At 46.4% G+C, this 17,847-nt stretch overlaps 1 protein-coding gene across 1 annotated transcript in view; it reads right to left on the bottom strand.

Annotated features, from left to right (window-relative positions):
- NECTIN1 (nectin cell adhesion molecule 1) overlaps positions 1 to 16,986 on the bottom strand; it is a 99,146-nt gene extending 82,160 nt beyond the window's left edge. Inside the window, exon 1 of the mRNA XM_072612951.1 lies at positions 16,313 to 16,986. Coding sequence (XP_072469052.1) covers positions 16,313 to 16,391 — 79 coding nt within the window. The 5' untranslated portion in view covers positions 16,392 to 16,986. The remainder of the gene's footprint in view (positions 1 to 16,312) is intronic.
- Between the last annotated feature and the right edge of the window lie 861 nt (positions 16,987 to 17,847).

Below are 17,847 nucleotides of genomic sequence, written 5' to 3'. Positions count from 1 at the left end.
ACTTCATGGATTAAAAAGTCATTTCCTCCCAACAGTGGGAAAGGACAGATTTCAATATTTCAAGGATCAATGTCTGCATCCATGTGGACACTCCCTTCACCCATGTGGATTTCAGCCCCTCTAACGCCTTAGGAGGTAGTTTTTGTGAGTTGTTGTGGCTGAAATGTGTTACCTACTGGGACAGCCCTGTGGTAATGAGCCTTTCCACACTTAGCCAGGCAGATCCTTGGAAAATAAGACACCCAGGCTGCCTACTCCAACTTAGTCAGGTCAGCAACAGCATTCATAGCCTCTAAGAACTCAGGATTATCTTCACACTATGATAAGGTGTCCGTGGAAACCTTTAGGGAAGACTTGCAAACATTATTCACTTGGTTTTACAAGAAAAAAAAGTTATGTGATATGTCCATGCAGCATACAAATAAATGGTTGAGTGGGTCCTTGATCCTTCCATTTTCTGACTCCCTAATTCAATATTCTTTTCCACTATACCTTACCTTACGGCTTCTAACTTCTGATTAACCTACTAAAGAGCAGTGTGGCCTTGGCCAAGCCATTTAACATCTTTAGATCTTAGTTTGGTCATGTTTAAAATGGAAGGTTGGGATCCTTGGAACAGAGAGAAGGGAGATGAATATGGTAGGAGGTAGAGGGAGTTCGTCCAAGGTGATCTTGAAATATTAATAATTATGATAACTAACACATGTTGTGCTTTAAAGTTGGCCAGGTACTTTTATATTCTTTATTTCATCTGGTCTTTATTCTTATAAATTAAATGATACAAATTTTTTCTCTTCTACAGGTGAAGAAACTGAGGTTTGAGACTTGCCTAAAATCACACAGCTAGTAGATGTCTGAAATAATCCCAAGCCTGCCTAATCAGTGATCTATCTACTATACCACTCTGCCTCTAAGTGAGCAAAGTACAAGTATTGTGTGTATTGTGGGTGTGAGGGGATACAGGGGTGCACTCAGAGTCACAACCAAAACAGCCGAGGGACAAATTGGAAAACCAGTTGTTTGGCATCCTGTAGACAAAACAACTGGTTTGCTGACCTAGTTTTGACTCTTCCTTTGGACTGCTGTGTAGACATAGCTGTTGTGTGTAGTCCATCAGCACCATGCTCATACCCCACCCTGAACTGAACACTGGAAATGAACAAGGAAAAACAACATGCCTCTTAGGACCAGGAAGTTCATAATCTCGCAGGAGTGACAGAATACACAGATGTACACAAACACAGGGGATATAAAAACACTTGCAAAGAAACCTATAAACTGGTACAAATGATTACTATAGGGTGAACTGTATAAACAGATCAGAGGGCACAGTGATAGCATGGCTAGAGCTAAGTGGGGTTTAATCAGGGAAAGCTTTCTACAGGACAGGACATCCAGGTAGGCTGGAAGGGCCCTTCTGGGAGAAACTGCCCAGAAGGCACTCACTACTGCCAGTCTTTTGTACCCAGGTTTCCTGGCAGCAGACACAGGCCCACACAAATGCCCTCTGCAGCCATCTCTCTAGCGGGACAGCATGGCAGCCTCCGCAGACATCCCTTGCTGAGGTCTGTGTCCCCTCACCTTGTCCCTTTTCCACTAAATCTCCTACCCCATTTCTTTAGGGTTTATCTGACTCCTAGGGAACAGGCAAAGAATGAGGAAGGGCGCTGGGCAAAGCAGGCATTGGCTACAGGCAGGCAGGGCCCAGTTGCATTAGAGGAGGGGGCCGCTTCATTAGCTCCCTAATGGCCATCCATCAACCCCACACTGACTACCAGTGTGTTCTAGCCCAGTGGGGGACTCTTGATTATTATGGGTGCCACAAACAAGAGGCATAATTCTATGCAAGTGCCAGGCAGGAAGGGACCATGGGAACTGCCTTGGACACCTTTCTGGACACCAACACATCCATTATCCAGAGATGTACCATAATGGGCCAATCAGATAAGGTACACTTGGGGAACGGGAGGGGGGAAGAGTGGGGATAATAAATAAAATAATCCCATGCATTATTACTTTCACTGGCTCAAATTTTATTCATATACTGGGAAAAACCTGTCTCTGTATTCCCATTTATGTCCCAAAGGTATCTGGAAACTCCAGGATCTGAAAACCCAACCATCCTAGAGCAGCTTCCTGATAAAGGCCTCACTGTCTGTCTTGGCTGGGGAAAGAGGAAAGGAAAAGAGGGTTTGCCTATGTATCCTGCAAAAAATGGGTTTTCTGCTTATTTCTCAGGTGCTCTGTTATCTGATGGAAATTAGCCATAACATGACAATTCTTTAGCACAACCTACTTCCTCCACTTGCTACTTGGCTCACAATAACCCTATGAGATAGAAAATGCAAGCATTATCAGCTCTATTTGATTATACCTGAGAAAATCCAGGCTCAGGGGGGTCAGGTGACTTGCTCAAGGTTACACAACTATTAAAATACAGAGCTAGACACACCAGGGTTTCACTGACCCCAAATTCAGTATTCTTGTCATTAGACTCCACAAGTCCATCATCTACTATGATCTGGTGTGACCTTGGGCAACTCACCTAACCCGTTTGGGTCACTGTAGCCTACCACTGTTAGGAGCCAAAATTTTTCTTCTCAAAACTTCATGAGTAGAAAACAGAGTTCTGTTAGAGAGAGCCAGTAATGAGGCTCTGGTGTATGCTGAGACATAGAGGGCATGCAAGTAATCCTTGCTAACAGAGCACAGATAGTCTAGGGCAGAAGAGAGACTAAAAAGTAATTTCTCTTTGGCTTTGGAACATATGAGGTGATTATTTTGCCGCAGATTTACCTCCCTAATTAGGCAGGCAAATACTCAAATGAGTTTTCGTTCCCTGAGTACACACTGATGGACAGAACAGTAGGACACTCTGGGAGAAAGGGCCAGAATGGAAACCTTGCAGCAGAGAATCCACAGAGTAGATAATCTGTACATGGATCACTGAGGGTTGGCTATTAATTATTAACATAATTGACAAATAAATGACAGTCTTGCTCCCTTCTATCATCTTATCTAAGGAGAGAGAAATCCAGGCTTCTGACTGAGAGTTGGGGGAGGGATGCAGAGCATAGGGATCCCATGATAGCGACTGGCCCTGCCTGGGGTCTAGTACCCAGTGGGGTGGGGAGAAAAGGGGAGTAAAGGGAGTGGGTAGACAGAAGCCTCCAAACTCCTTTCATCCCTTGAGATCAAAGTAGTCGGCAAAAAGGAACAACTTAAATCTTTTTCCCACTCCTGGAGGTGGAGGAGCCTCTCCCTTGCCATCTCTCTTGACCTCTTGTTTCCTGTCTACCCCATGGGAATCACTGGTTCTGGTTTTGATGAGTACTAGGTGAGAGCTAGAGAGCAGAACCTTCTAGAGGCTTAGGGTTGGAGCTGGCTTTGGGAGCATCAATCTTCTAAGCCTGGACCCACTCTCAGAGCAGGGATAACTCCCTGCTAGTCACAATTCCCAGGCTGTTTCTCCTGGGATAGAAGCAGTAGCAGACTCCAGATCTCTCCAACTCAGTAAGGTAGGAAAGACCCCAAGTGACATGTACTTGAATGGCAGCATGTATTAAGCACCTATAAAATTCCAGGCACTAGGCCAGGTTCTGAGGCAGCAAAGACAATAAAAATAAACAGTCCATGCTCTCAGAGTTTACATTCTACTGGGGGAGGAGAAAAAGAAATAACATATACCCCAAAGTAAATTCAAAATACATATTAAGTAAACAAATAGGATTTGGAGCCAGAAGAGACCCAGGAGATAATCCCACACATTTTAAGGAGAAAGTAAGGCCCATGGCTATTAACTGACTGGCCTAAGAGAGTAACTGCAGAATTCGAACTCAGGTTTCCTGATCACAAATGAAAGACTCTACATTCCAGGGCCACAATATCACACTTCAGGGATGGAATGCTAACACTCCCAAGAAACAGGGATTGGTTGCAGTGGCAAGATATTCTAGGGCAAAGCAACAATACTATCAAGATATACTGTACTATCACCCTTACACAGCATTAATATTCCCAAGATATTCCCAGGACATAATGCTAATAGCATCCAAGACACTCCTTCCTGTCTAAAAACATCTATCAGCATGGTCTGATACACCAGTAAAATTAACTTACAGAGGATGGGGATTCAGTAATGACTCCAGGAACAAAATATCCATCTCATTTACTCTCTAGGATGACAGTGCTATCCCTCCTAACCTTCTCACTCTTGCTATGTGGGTGAGTGTGCCCAAGTCACCTACAGCTACACCAGTCTTCCTTGTGGTCAGCTGTACTTATCTGCAAGATGGCCAAAAGGCTGGATCTGTGGCCTGTGCAAAAACACCAGTGATCAGAGGCGACTTTAGGCCTCATTACCATCCAATAAGCTAAGTGCCTGCAGATGTGTTTGCTAGCTGCATCCCAGCGTTTTATTTTCCTTCTAGATGAAGGTAGTTCCATAATGGCTAAGATAGGGAATGTGAACAAAGCTAGGTGTGGGTGGGCATGGGAGGGGAAGCAGCAGCTTCGGCAGCTCATCTTGCCCTGCTCCAGCTGGCTGGCTAGTCTCCTGTGACTCCTTCCCTGCAGCCAAGGTCCGGTGCCTTTCTTGGTTAAGTAAGGTTGTATCTCTCTAGGTCCTTCTTTCCCTCCTTGTTCAGAAAGACAAAACAAAGAAATCTTTTGGCCTATTGGACTCGGAGACATCTCAGACATCTTGGGGAGAGAGGGGGCATGGCTGATTTTCAAAAGGCTGAGTCTGCCTGCCCGGGAAGGAAGTGGGTGTAAGGAGGGGTGAGTAGGGGTTGTTTGTACTGCCCTCCAAGGCCACACTAGGAAGCTTTGGAATCCATTCTGATACTGTGTATCTTTTAAAGCTCTTCAGAGCCAAATCAGTGTGGGTGAGAATACTAAGACAGTGTCTTCTTCCAGCCTGGTTGCTATGTAACCCTTGGCCCTAGGAAGCTTGTCTTTTTCCCCAGACCTTCAAAACCTCTCTGACCCAGTGCGTTTGGCAACCTGCTCCACTGAAGGGACCTCAAAGTACTCTACAAAGGTTATTTCACACCTCCACATCATAGCCCTGGGAAGGGAGCAAAGATAATGCTTCCTAATGAGTACTTATTCACCAATAAGCATGTATTAAACAGCCAATGTGTCAAGTCAAGACAAATTTTATAAGCACTTAACCAAATATGTCAGGCACTGTGTTAAGCAGTGAGAATACAAAGAGGCAAAAAACCAATACCAGCTCTCAAGGTGCTCAGTCTAATGGGGGGGGAACTACAAAGATAACTATGTCCAAATATCGATCTACCTATCTAGGCACTCACATTAAGGAAGGTGGGGGAAAGTCTTATAGAGTGTGGGATTTTAGTTTGGACTTGAAGGAAGCCAGAAAGTAGAGATGAAGGGGGACAGTCAGTGAAAATTCATGAACTGTCCTAAGCAAGGAACAGTAAGGAGAGGGTGACTGTCTAGAGGGCAGAGCATGTAGATGGTAAGGTGTAGGTAGAAAGGTAGTAAGGGGTCAGGTTAAGAAGTGTTCTGAATTTAAACAGAGTTTATATATTTTATATGTGACCCAACACAGGGATACAAGGACAAAAATCTAAACAACCCCTGATCTTAAGTTTTTCTTTTCTTTCTAGGGAGATAACATGGGAAACTTTACATATAGAAGTACATATGCAATAAATGCAGAAACCAATCTAATGATTGGAGGGGAGGGGAGGGTGAAGAGAATTCAGGCATTTAGCCTCCTAGATGGAAAAGTGTCACCTAAAGGATGGATCCATTTAGAGATAACTAGTTGTTAATACAATTGAGTTCAAAACCTGATTCAAGACACTCTATAAAATGTGGATAATAATAGTACCTGCCTCCAAGAGTTGTTAGGATAAAATGAGATAATATTTATAAAAACCACTTTCCTTAAAAAGCAATATACAAATGCTAGATATTAGTATGGGGGGTTAAGGTGGTTAGGACACTCATTAGGGTATTCTAGAACTGAGGATGGATGAGATGATATCTAGAATCCCTAGAATTCCATGATTCTAAAACTTCCTGTTATATGCTCCCATCAGGTTAAAGTTCATTAGAGGTGTCTCTTGTGCCTGTGGCCAATGCTACTGTACCACTTTCCCCCCTCCCCCTTGCCCTGCTTCCCGAGTGCTCTGCCTGGCAGCTGTGGACCTACTGGAGCCACCAGCCGGCGGAACTAATGTCCTCTAATGAGATCCGGGGCTGGAATGGCCGGGCGGGTTTATTGTCTTTGGCTGGGTAATGAGACTCCTTATAAACCGGGAAAAATCGGGACAGCACAGGGGAGGAAAAAGGGTGTGGGGGCAGGGGACAACGGAGAAGAGACTGTATTTTCCAGATTTCGTCTTCATGCAGGGAGTAACTCTTAAGTCTAGCAACGATTAAGATTCCCATCTCCCATTCCCCCTTTTGATGAATCAAGTGTTGAACATGGAGTCAAGAAGATCTGAGTTCAAATCCAATTTCTGGGACTGTGTGTGACCCTGGGGATGAATGACTTAATTCAATTTGGAGCTGAAAGGAATCATAGAGGGCACTTAGTCCAACCTTACTTTACTGAAACCCAGAGACTCAATGATTATTGAGCCTCTAGCTCCCAGTTTTTTGAGATTCAAATAAGATAATCTTTGTAAAAAGCTTTGCAAACTTTAAAATACAATACAAAGATGGGTTAAGATAACTAGTATTTGTTTTGTAATGTCAGGAAGACATCTCCATTCCTCCCCCCCCCCATATTGGTTGGACTGCAAGTGGCAAATTTTTGGAAGATGGAACAAAGCAACCCTCAGGATGAGCAGGCATGGATCAGTGACAATCTTTATCAGAGGAGGGAACTCTCAAATCTTTAAGATCACAGATTCATATGAGAATGTTTTTGGTTTCCATTGGTGACCTCTGCTTTCCTGATACTGCGGACCCTATATTCATCTGTGCCTCTTGGTGCGTTTACACCAATGTTTAACTAGATCTCGATGAACATGCACCACATATGGAGCCAGCGGACTTGCGTTCAAATCCTGACCTGATAATCACTTTAATGAGCCTCTGGGTTTCAGTGTCCTCATCTATACAGTGGGGTTGGACCAAGTGACTTGATTCACGTCAGCTCTAAATCCATGATCCTATTAGTTAATCAAGTCAACAAGCACTTATTAAGCTCTCATTGTATGCCAGGCACTGTGCTAAATGCTAGGATACAAATAGAAGCAGAAAAACAGACCCTGCCCACAAGGAGCTTATATTCTATTCCTGGAAGATGATACATAAAAGGAAGCTGAAAAAGGGGAAGAAATGAAGGTACCCTGCATAAGGTAGAGAAAATCTGAAGTTAGGAGTGCAGGTTGGTAAGGAATGAAGACATGGGCATCCTCCCTGAAATGGAGGTTTCTGGAGGATCAGAGGGGGAGTCTGTAGGGATCATACTTCCCATGTGTATCCAGGGGGTAGAGTGAGCTTCCCAGTTGGAGAAGTTTCTATGGCATGTTAGAGAAGGTCTGGAATACAACCTAGAGAGGACCCCTTCTGGGGTCATCCTTAACTCATCCTTTTGAGATCCATTCTCTTGCACTGCACAGTGACAGTGACCAGTAGGTAGGGGCCATTTACATCAGCAACTGGGCCAGTTACTTAAAGTTTCCTCATCTGTAAAATGGGCATACTACAAATAGGATCCCACTGGACAGTGTAAACTGATGCTTGGTTTACCTTGGGCTCTTTTCTTTTGACTCATCCTGATTCTCTGAGCTTCCTTCACTCCACAAAGAAAGGGTCTCAAACTACAAAGGGAAAGAATAACAAGGGGGGGGGGGGGGGAAGGATGACTCTCTGAGAGGGAAAGCTGTGAGGAGAGAGGAAGGGGTGGCTTCTGGGAGAATTACCTGCTTTCCCAATCCCCTCCACTACTGATGCCTTTGATCCATCTCCAAATCTGACTCAGAGGGCAAGAAATGGGCAAAATGACTTCTGCAAATATTTGTTACTGCCCTACCTGAAATCTCCAAATAAGAGCAAGGCTGGATCCCAAGGCTTCCCTTTAAGCTCCTGGCTGCTCTTAGGGAGAGGGCCCCACATGGCCAATGATGCTCCAGCTGGGCAGGGACCAGCAAGACAAGATGAGAACACTAAGAGATTCCACCATTAAATGGTACAGAACAAAGGTTTGGTAACACCTGTTGGGGGGAGGGGGGAGAATTTGACCATCAAGGCCATTAAGGTACCAACACCTTTGTAAGGATGCAACCTGAATCTCCCTCCAAGAACTATTGCTGCAAACACCATTTCCAAGCAGGGGGAAGATAGGAGATGGTTCCCCAAATTGTTCTTGAATTTCTTTACATCTGTACCAGAGGGCCTCAATTAAGGGTAGAAGTCTCTTGAGTTCTTTTTCAAGGGGAGTTTGATGAGTGTCTAGTTCCAAGAAAAGAAGGGGCTCATCTTCCTGCTTCTAATGGAACCAAAGTAGCCACTGACCAAAAAGTTAGCACAAAGAAAACCAGATCCAGGGCCTATGGGAGGGAGAGATGCCAAGTATGTCTGCTCTGCAATCATAACAGGGTGAGAAGCGGCAGTCATCAACCAATCAGCAAGTATTCACAGTATTTAGTGTGTACCATGTACAGGGACCAGGGAGCCAAGTACAAAGAAATGTGTAGATTCCTCCCAGAAATGAGCTGACATTCTAATGAGGAAGACAAGCATATATAAAAATATGGACAGCATAAATATAAAATTAATAAATACAAATGTAAAAAAGTGGTTCAGGAGGGTGGGCACTAGCAATTGGAGAGGATCAGAAAAGTCTTTTAGAAGATGGTCCTTTTTGAAGATGCATCTTCAAAGAGAAGAATTCCAGGCATTAGAGAGGAGAATGGGCAAAGGGCTCTCTAATCTTATGGCAAGGAGAAATGAAATGAAGCAAAAAGAGAGAACAAGATTGACCAGATCACAGCATATGGGAAGGGAAGTCATTTCCAAAGAGGTTGGAAAGATAGTTAGGGCCAAGTTGTGAAGAGTTTTAAAAATAGAGGAATTCTTATTTTTATCCTAAAGGCAATAGGAAGCCACTAGGGTTAGTTGAGTTAGGGGAGTCACATGATCAGATGTGCTTAAGGAAAATTGCTCTGCTCTGTAGTTTCCTGCTCCAAGGTCAGGGTGGAATATTCTTTCCCAAGCAGGCCAAGCATTTCCCCTACTAAGCAGATTAGCCAGGGGCTCAGGACATTTCCATGCATACCCCCTTGGGTAGGCAGTATAGGAAGATGGAAAGACCGCAGGACCAGGAGAGGAGAGAATTTGGCACCAAATCCCATTATTTATGAACTATGTGATAATGGGAGACGTCACTTAACTTCTCCAAACCTCAGTTTCCTTATCTGTAAAGTGGTCATAATAATACTTGCCCTACCTACCTCACAACATAGTTTCAAGAAAAAGTATCTTTGTCGGTCTTGAACGGCTACACAAATTTGAGTTGTTGCTATCATTATTGTTATTATTGGGGAAATAGTACAGAGTTTCTACAGAGACAACTGGGCAAACTTCCCACTATACCCAAAGCTGTCTGTCTGACCCAGACCAAAGGCAGAAACAGGTCTTCTCCCAGAGAGGTATTAGAAGCTCAGGAAGGGTCTCAAGGCTTGTGGGATTTCTGATATGTCTCCCCAGCTCCATTCCCCTCCCCTTACCCCAGCCAGAGGTACACCAGCAGAGCCCGGGCTTAAAGCATTAACAATACAAAAGTGTATTATCTCCAGCTTGGGAAGTGGGGGAAGGGAGGGAATCCCCATTGAAAGGTGATTCCAACCTAGATCTCCAGTTACCTGTGTCCTCATCGGCTGCTCAATAGGAGGAAAGCTGCAGCTCAAGGAGGAAAACACTCCTCAAAACGTGGCTAGGTCTGGTACTGCCCGGCCCTACGACCAGAGACCCAGGTGAGCACTCCTCCACCCAAGTTCCTCACATCCAATGAGCTCTCAGTGTCCCTTTCGGCACTCAGTATTAGCATGAAAATGTGTGGGACAAAAGAAAGTTTGGAATTAGAAGAACTAGCATTCCAATGCTGACTCAGCGATTTAAATCAATTCACAAGCATTTATAAGCCCGGACAGAGGGCCAGGCACTCTGCAATATGCAGGGCATTCAAAGGGGCTTTTTGCTCTCCGGGACCATCAGGGAAGACACATGCAGATACCTTGGTAAATCACTCCAGTTCTGGTGACCTCCTCAATTTAGGATCATAGATTCAAAGGTTGCAAGAAACATAGAGGATACCTAATCCAACCCATTCAATTTACAGCCAGGAAAATGAAATCCAGAGAAATTAAGGGACTTGACCAAAATTATTTCAGTAACAAGCCGTAGAGAGAGAAGAGATTCGAAGACAATACTCTCCAATACACCATCCTGCTTTCTCATCTATGAAAAGCTGTGGCTCTTTTTAACTCTAAGTCCTAGTTTCCTTTGTGTAATGCTGCTAAGCATGTGTGTCACTGACCCCAACACACGGACCTTTCAGAGATGCCCAGGATTGATTGAGGTCCCTACTGGGATTAGCTATTGAAAGAGCAGTAGATATTCCCTTTACCCTCTCCTAAATCCCACACTCTCTCCGCCCTCCAAGGAAGAATCCTCTACCCTGCAGGCCAATGCAAAGACCTGAGAGGAGGAGCATTCAGAAGGGTCCTCCTCCCAGAAATTCAGGGATTCAGACCACACATAGGGAAAGCCTAGGCAAGGATGGACCTAATTTTAACCTCAGAGAAGGGGACAAGGTGGGAGAAAGCAATTTGTCCTCTTCTGCCTTCCTGCCATAATTAATGCTTGGAATGAGCTTCACATTCCAGCCAGACTCCTATCTAATTTTCCCTATATTTCAGTCTACCATTCACCCCTAAATTTTGCATAAACTGCCCCCCAGGATTAGAGTACCATCCCTCTCAGCCCCATCTTAAAAAGCCTCTGGTTTTCTTCTTTCCATCACCTACTAGATCTTCCTGATCTCCACAGATATTAGTACTCTTACCCCAAAATGTTGTGCACTGACTTCCCTGGGTATGTGTTATAACTTTGGTAGAATGTAAGTTTGTTGAGAGCAGGGAATTGCATAAAACTAGCATAGTATCTTGCTATCTACACTACAGTATAATAGATTTATATAGTAACTATATTTGATATTTAATGAATGTTTGTTGCATGAATATGGTCCTTCCACCAAGCCCCTTTTTTAAGGCAACTGAGGTTAAGTGACTTGCGCAGGGTCACACAGCTAGTAAGTGTCTGAAACTTGACTTCAGGGCAACTGAAAGCGCATTGTCTTTCTAATACATTCCAGTATATATTAGACTCCTCTACTTTAATCCTTTCAACTTGCATAAGTCAGTGCAATTATTGTGTCTTTTTTGAGGGCAGAAACTTTTCATCTTTGCACATGGAGTAATCAGCAGAGCCTTGCATATTGTAAGCACCTAAATAATATATATTTATTGAGCGAAATAAAATACCCCGACAGAGGAGATGGAAAGGGCAAAGGGTACATGGGTGGGAGGAAATCACTCTAAGAGTTCTCCTAAAACCATAGACACATGATTGAGTGATGTGAACCCAACAAATCTAAATTCATGGTCAAGATCAGAGGAGGATACAGGGTTCCAGGGTCCTCAGATCCCTGAACTTCCCATTCTGAGGACAGCTAGATGGTGCAGTAGATAGAGCAATGGGCCTGCCTCAGACACCAGATGTCTGAGACTCCGTGCAGGTCACTGAACCTGTTTGACTCAGTTTCCTCCACTCTAAAATGGGGATAATAGAAGCTACCTTGCAGGATTACTGTGAGGATAAAATGAGATAATATTTGCAAAGCACTTAGCAGATAGCCATTTATCTTCTTCCATTCCCCCATTCTTAATGACTAGATTGAATGTGGCCAGATTATTTGAAAGAATATTAGAACTCTAAAAGAACCCTAAACATTACTTGGCTCAACCCCTTCATTTTAAATAAAAGGGAGAAAATGAGCCTAGACATGGCCAATGGAGCAATACACATATACGATGTGCACATACATGTATATAGTTGTCCTGTTGTGTGGACACATTCAAACAGACCCAGAAAAATAGATTTGGGGATTCAGAATCAATCTGGAAGCACATATACGTAGACACATAAATGCTTCTTTCTACAACCTCCCCTTCCCATTTGCATGCTGACCTATAGACCTGGCCCTCTACATGGAGAGCCCTGAACACAGAAAGTCACAGGCCCACCTGTATGAGCACTCACCCTACAAGGACTGTACATGGTAGCAAAAGTATTTTATCTCAGGGGTAATTGTTTTCCCCTGTAAGCTAAGGTTCCCCAAAGGGGAGAGGCTGGCTAATGAGCTATGCAAATGAAAAAGACTTTTCCTCTAGGCCTCTCCACCCCCACCCCAAGAGGTGGGAGAAACTGAATTCATGAAAAGAAACAGGAAATAAAAAAATTAGCAAATCAAAGGTACCACCACAGCTCCTAAGGATGTTCTCACAGAGGCAGAGAAACAGCCGCTAACACATTCAAAGCCATTCTAATGGCTCCTCCAACCCCTGCACAGTCCATCCCTCTTGCAGGGCTAGTCTTCAACGGTGGTGAGACACTTGTGCTCGAAGCCACCCACACTTCCTTAGCCTATCCCTACAAGGGAATGGGACTTGTATTGGGGGGGAGAGCATAATGGGGTAGTGGTGAAGGAGGTCAGGAAAAATCAATGGCTAGTTAGTTGTAGATTTTTTCCTGTGCAAAAATGAGTGACTCATAAGGGAACTATACCTACAACATAGATTTCAGTCTCTTTAGAGAGACATAGGAATGTAGACATTCCTTCTGTCTCAATGCCCTTCCTGACTACCCCTTCTGTTTCCCTCTCCTCACATAGACATCGATGTTAGACACTTCAGAGCTTGGCTCAGCTCTGATGTAACAACTTAGCCTCTGATGTAACACCTTCCCCTTCTCCTCCTCATTTCCTTTTACTTACCCCTATACTCCCTATGCCCATTTTCCTCTTGGCTTTTGGAACTGAGAAACCCATCCTAAGTTATTGCCAGTGGCTCTATCTCTTACTAGGTAAGCATCATTTTAATTCCTGCTAGCAAGTATCCAAAGAAATCCCAGGTTGGCAGAGTTTGGTGTTTTCATAACAATACTGACTGTGATACACACACTACGGTATATGAGAGGGAAAGAGGAGTGAAGAAAAACAATATTCCAATTTTCATAGGTAGCCTAGGCTGGAGTTATAAGGGGCATTCCAGTTGTGGCCATAACAGGTCTTCAAACCAATTCTTGGGGGGGTGTAATGTTTTAGGATGTGTTTTCTCTTGGACCAAAAGGATTAGGGAAACCAATTAAGAAGGGTGGGGTGAATATAGGTGGGACATTCTCCCATTTCTAAATAATATTCCCCCCCAACTCCCCACTGCCCCACACTGTAATCTGGTTCTTGACACACTCTAAGTAACAGTGAATGATAATAAGAGATTTCGATCCCAGGAAGCAGAGAGAATCCAGGATTTCACTGCCCTGAGTGACAAAGTCTGTGTTGCCAAAAACATATTTCTGTTTATACTTCAACAACCAGATGGGGAGCATTTCAAAGTCAGGGGCCCCCACGCACACTCCGGGGGCTCCGCTTCTCTCTACTTCCCCCTCCCCAACTAGGATCCTCTCCTCAACAGCTTCTCGGCTCCCTGCCATAGCCCAGAGAGAACCTGGAAAAGAGCAGCAGGGCCGGCGAGACTGGCTCCCCCAGAGGAAAGACAGATAGAAGCAGCCCTGGCTCCTAGCAGAAAAGACTGCTGGATAGGAAAGAAGGCTGTGTGACCTTGGATAAGTTGCTTAACCTCTCTGGTCTTTTATTCCTTCGTTTGTGTAATTGGAAGGTATCATTCCCTGCTCTTCCCTCCCTCTTAAACTGCTGGAAGAATAAGCCAATAAGATCTGTAAGAGTGCTGAGAGGTCTTGGGAGGAAAAAAGCTAGAAAAACCTATGGTTTAGTCCACAAAACTTAGCCTCAGATGATTCAATACATCCATCAATTAGTCAATCAAAAAGCACTTAGTGCCAGTCTGTGCTGAGATTCCCTTCTTTCTCATTCTAGAGCAGGATTCATATTGAGCACTTGTGCTCAAGGCACCAAGCATCTGTGCCCCCTTCCCAGAGGGGGCTGGCACACAGCTGAGTCAGTCCCCAGCCCCACAGGAGGAATGGGGCCCTTGGGTATCACAGAGAAGGGAAGGATAAGACAACAATGAGATGGAAAGGAGGCTTTGTTTCCCAGCTCCCAAAAGCTTCCTGGCCTCAGTCCTGTCCCCAGCCTAGGGTGTTAACCCCTAGTGCCCTAGGCAGACCATTACCCTCCTATAGATTTTTTGAGGATGATGGGAATATAAGAATGAAAGGATTCAAGGCTTACAGACAATAGGTACCAGGTGTTTCCAGCTGGTCGTATGGCCCATAGCTTCAAAGCCTCTTTTCAGAGCCCCCAAAGTGGGGGGTAGGGGACAGGGTAGAGCTTTTATCAAGTTTTAGGTCCTGAAGAAAAGATATGTCCATCTGACGTGGGCAGTGCCACCGCCAGAATAGGGTAGACCAACCCACTCTTACTGAACTGGTTGTCTATTCCAGTTGCCTTGGCACCCCCACTAACAGAGACCAGAGATGGGGTAGTAAAATGCTACCGCAGTGCTAGCTTCCTCTACCTTCTTTGCCAAGCCTATTAGACAAATCCCTCCCTATGATTTTCCACCTTTCTCCCCCATGCTCCCCACCCACCTTCCTTCCAAGGCAGGTTTGGCCTCTTCTGGACAAGCCGGCTCCTATGCCCCCTGCTGGGTCTGTTGCACTCACGACTTGCACCCAGACACTCATTGGCAGCCAAGCCAGATAGCCAATACCTCCCCTTCTCATCCCAGTACAAAAAGGGTCTATACCTCCACATTCCAAGGTGAAGATCACATGTTTCAAACAGGACACCCCTCCCCCCCCCACACACACCAGGGGGAAAGAAATAAGCATTTGTTAAGCGTCTAATCTGTGCCAGGCACAGTGTTAAGTGATTTACAAATATTATTTCATTGGGTGATTTCATTTGATTGGGGTGATAGAGTGCTCTTATTCCATATTCCTGGCCACGTAGTATGCGTATTGCCTTCTGGCCTCTTGCTAAGGGTTGGTAGCCCCCACGGGGACAGGGGGACAGTGTGCTTCAAGGGGTTAAGAACATTTAGATTTGCCTCACAAACGTATTTTCCAGTTCATTTCCCAGCACAATACACCCCAGCCTGTCCCAGCTTCCCTCTTCCCTCTCACTATCTGAATGGGCAAACGCCAGCCACCTTTTGTTGGTTCTCCCGGACTCTGGGCTTTGGTTAACCCCATGGTTGCCGACAGGCCCACACCCTGGGACGGGCGGGGGCACCCCCCGGGGATGAATGGAAAAGTGGGTCACGCAGCCACCAGCCAGTGAGACTACAGGAAGAATGAGCACCTCCTCAGAGGAGACCTCCTCGAGCTGGGGCGGGAGTTAGGGAAAGGGATAATTCAGTTCCAGGACCTTCTCCATACATCTTCCCCAAGGATTCAGTTCCCACCCCTGCCCACCTCCTGGATTCCTAACCGAGCTTCACTAGAAAGCCGCAGGTGAGAAGTATTCTTTCTCGCACTCGTCCACCTACTGCCGCAGGAGCCGAAGACCCAATGCACACAGGTTTAGGGGGAGCCCCAGTTCCTAAAATCCATTTCAGAGAGAAAAGGATTGTCAGGCAAGAACGCTTTCCCGCCGTAAGCCATTTCCCAAACCCTCAGCCCACCAGCTCAAAGACTTGACACCTTCCCCGGAGGGGTTGTTGTATCGGTACCCCGAGAAGGTAATTACGGTGATTATTTTTGCATTTATGTAACACATAGTGTTTCCAAACTGCTTCCCGAGCAGAGAGTTGGTTATTAAATAAATAGAACGCGATTACATATTATTATTATTTTTTTTCAAAAAGCTTCCGCAAGAAAGTGCTTGCTTTCCACGGAGAAACCTGCATTTCACCAGCTCCCAGCAGGTCTGCCTGGGTTTTCTCAAAGCTTCAGTCTCTCTCCCTTATTCTCCCACCCCCCAAACCTTACCTAGATTCAACTTTTCTGGTCCCTCTCATTCCCTACAGATCAGGCGCCTGCAGTCCAGCCACCTAGTGCCTAGCCTCGCCGAGGATGTGAGCCTGGGAGGGACGAGGGTGAAAAGAAGAAAACCGCTTACCTGGGAGGAAGAGGGTGGTCAAGCTAAAAGCGAAAGCCCACCAGCAGCCAGAGACGACCGCATGCCCCATCCGAGCCATTGGGGGGCTGTAGGTCCTGGGAGAGGGGGTTCGAGGAGAGCTCTCCTCCCTCTCCCGAAACGATCCCCAAAGACGAGCTGGGATCAATATTGGGTGGCCGGCACTCCGAGTATCCAGGTCAATTCGCTGCAGTGTGTCAACTCGGGATCGGATACAGCGGGGGTGCCCAGGTCGCAGGCACAAACCGGCCCCCCAGGGCAGCCGGCTCAGAGCCTCGGCAGATGCCCGCCGCAAGTTAAACGAGTCATGCCCCGTCTTCTCCTTTCCTTCTTCCGCCCCTCCCCGCCCTTCTCTCTCCCTTCTCTTCCACGCAGCCCCCGGCTGGGGCAGGAGGGAACCCCCTCCCCCCCGCCCCGCGCAGCTCTGGGCTTCTCTGGCTCCCGGAGCCCAAGCACAGACTGCCCCCTGATCTTCTGGGTCTCTGGGAGCGAAAGGGGGGGCGCTCGGCACAATCAATCAAACAGTCCCCGTTCTCTCCAAGTTGCAGGCATCCATGGCTGGCCGGGGTCCTCTGAGAGTGGGCTCCAGGCGGGATCCGGGGCCCAGAATCCTACAGCGCTGCGAGGTGACAGGACTACCTCGAGGGCTTCTCGCAGCATCCGAAAGGAGAGAGTCCCCCTCCTTCCCTCTCTGTCTTTCCCTCTCCGCCTTCCTCCCGCGAGCTGCAACAATGTAGCCCACATCCAGCACGAACACACACTCTCTCTTTCTCACACACACAGCTCCCAGCCTCTCACCCTCTTCCAGTGATGTCAGACGGGAGGAGGAGGGGTTAGCTTTAACCCCCTCCTGGCCCCCTAGGAGCCGGACCAGGCCTCGGGCAGCCTGGACCGCGCGATACTAGGGAGGAAAGGCAAAGGTCCGACTGCAGTGAGGGGGTGACTGGGGTCACCAGCAGGTCCACCCCTGGAGTTGGAGGGGGTGCCCGTTTAGGCAGCTTTTTGCCAGGGGAAGGGCCAAAGGGGGAGCCTCCCTCCGGCATTACTGGCGAAGGGAAGTAGTGGCCTCTAGTGGTCAGAGCAGAAGGAGGCTTTGCTGCCGAGGGGGGGAGGGGGCAGAGAGGGAAAGAGAGGAAGGACTCTAGGATTCTAGACGGGATTAATAGCTTCTGGTCTGGGGGCCGAGGATGAGGAATCCTGAGCCTGGGTGGGAGGCTCTGTGGTTGACAGGTGAGACTGGAGAGAAATGCACTAGCGTTCCTTTTCTGGATTTCCTCATTATTGCTTCGCATCTGCGAACCTTTTTCAGTTCTGAGCCCAGTCTTCCCCAGTCACCAGTGTGGTTACAATGTTCCTTTCCCTTTGGGAATGGAGGGGGAACTCTCCCTCCTTGGCCATTCCCTCCCTCTTCTCCTTATTCTGCCTGAGGGAATTTCCTTGTTAAAGTGGCCCACCCGGAGAGTGTCCCCAGCAGGAACTCCCCACTACCTTCCCGTTTCATACCCATGCCACATCCT

Source organism: Notamacropus eugenii, chromosome 5, assembly GCF_028372415.1.
Source record: "Notamacropus eugenii isolate mMacEug1 chromosome 5, mMacEug1.pri_v2, whole genome shotgun sequence".
In the NCBI taxonomy this organism is placed as follows: domain Eukaryota; kingdom Metazoa; phylum Chordata; class Mammalia; order Diprotodontia; family Macropodidae; genus Notamacropus; species Notamacropus eugenii.
This window is presented reverse-complemented; position numbering and strand designations above follow the sequence as displayed.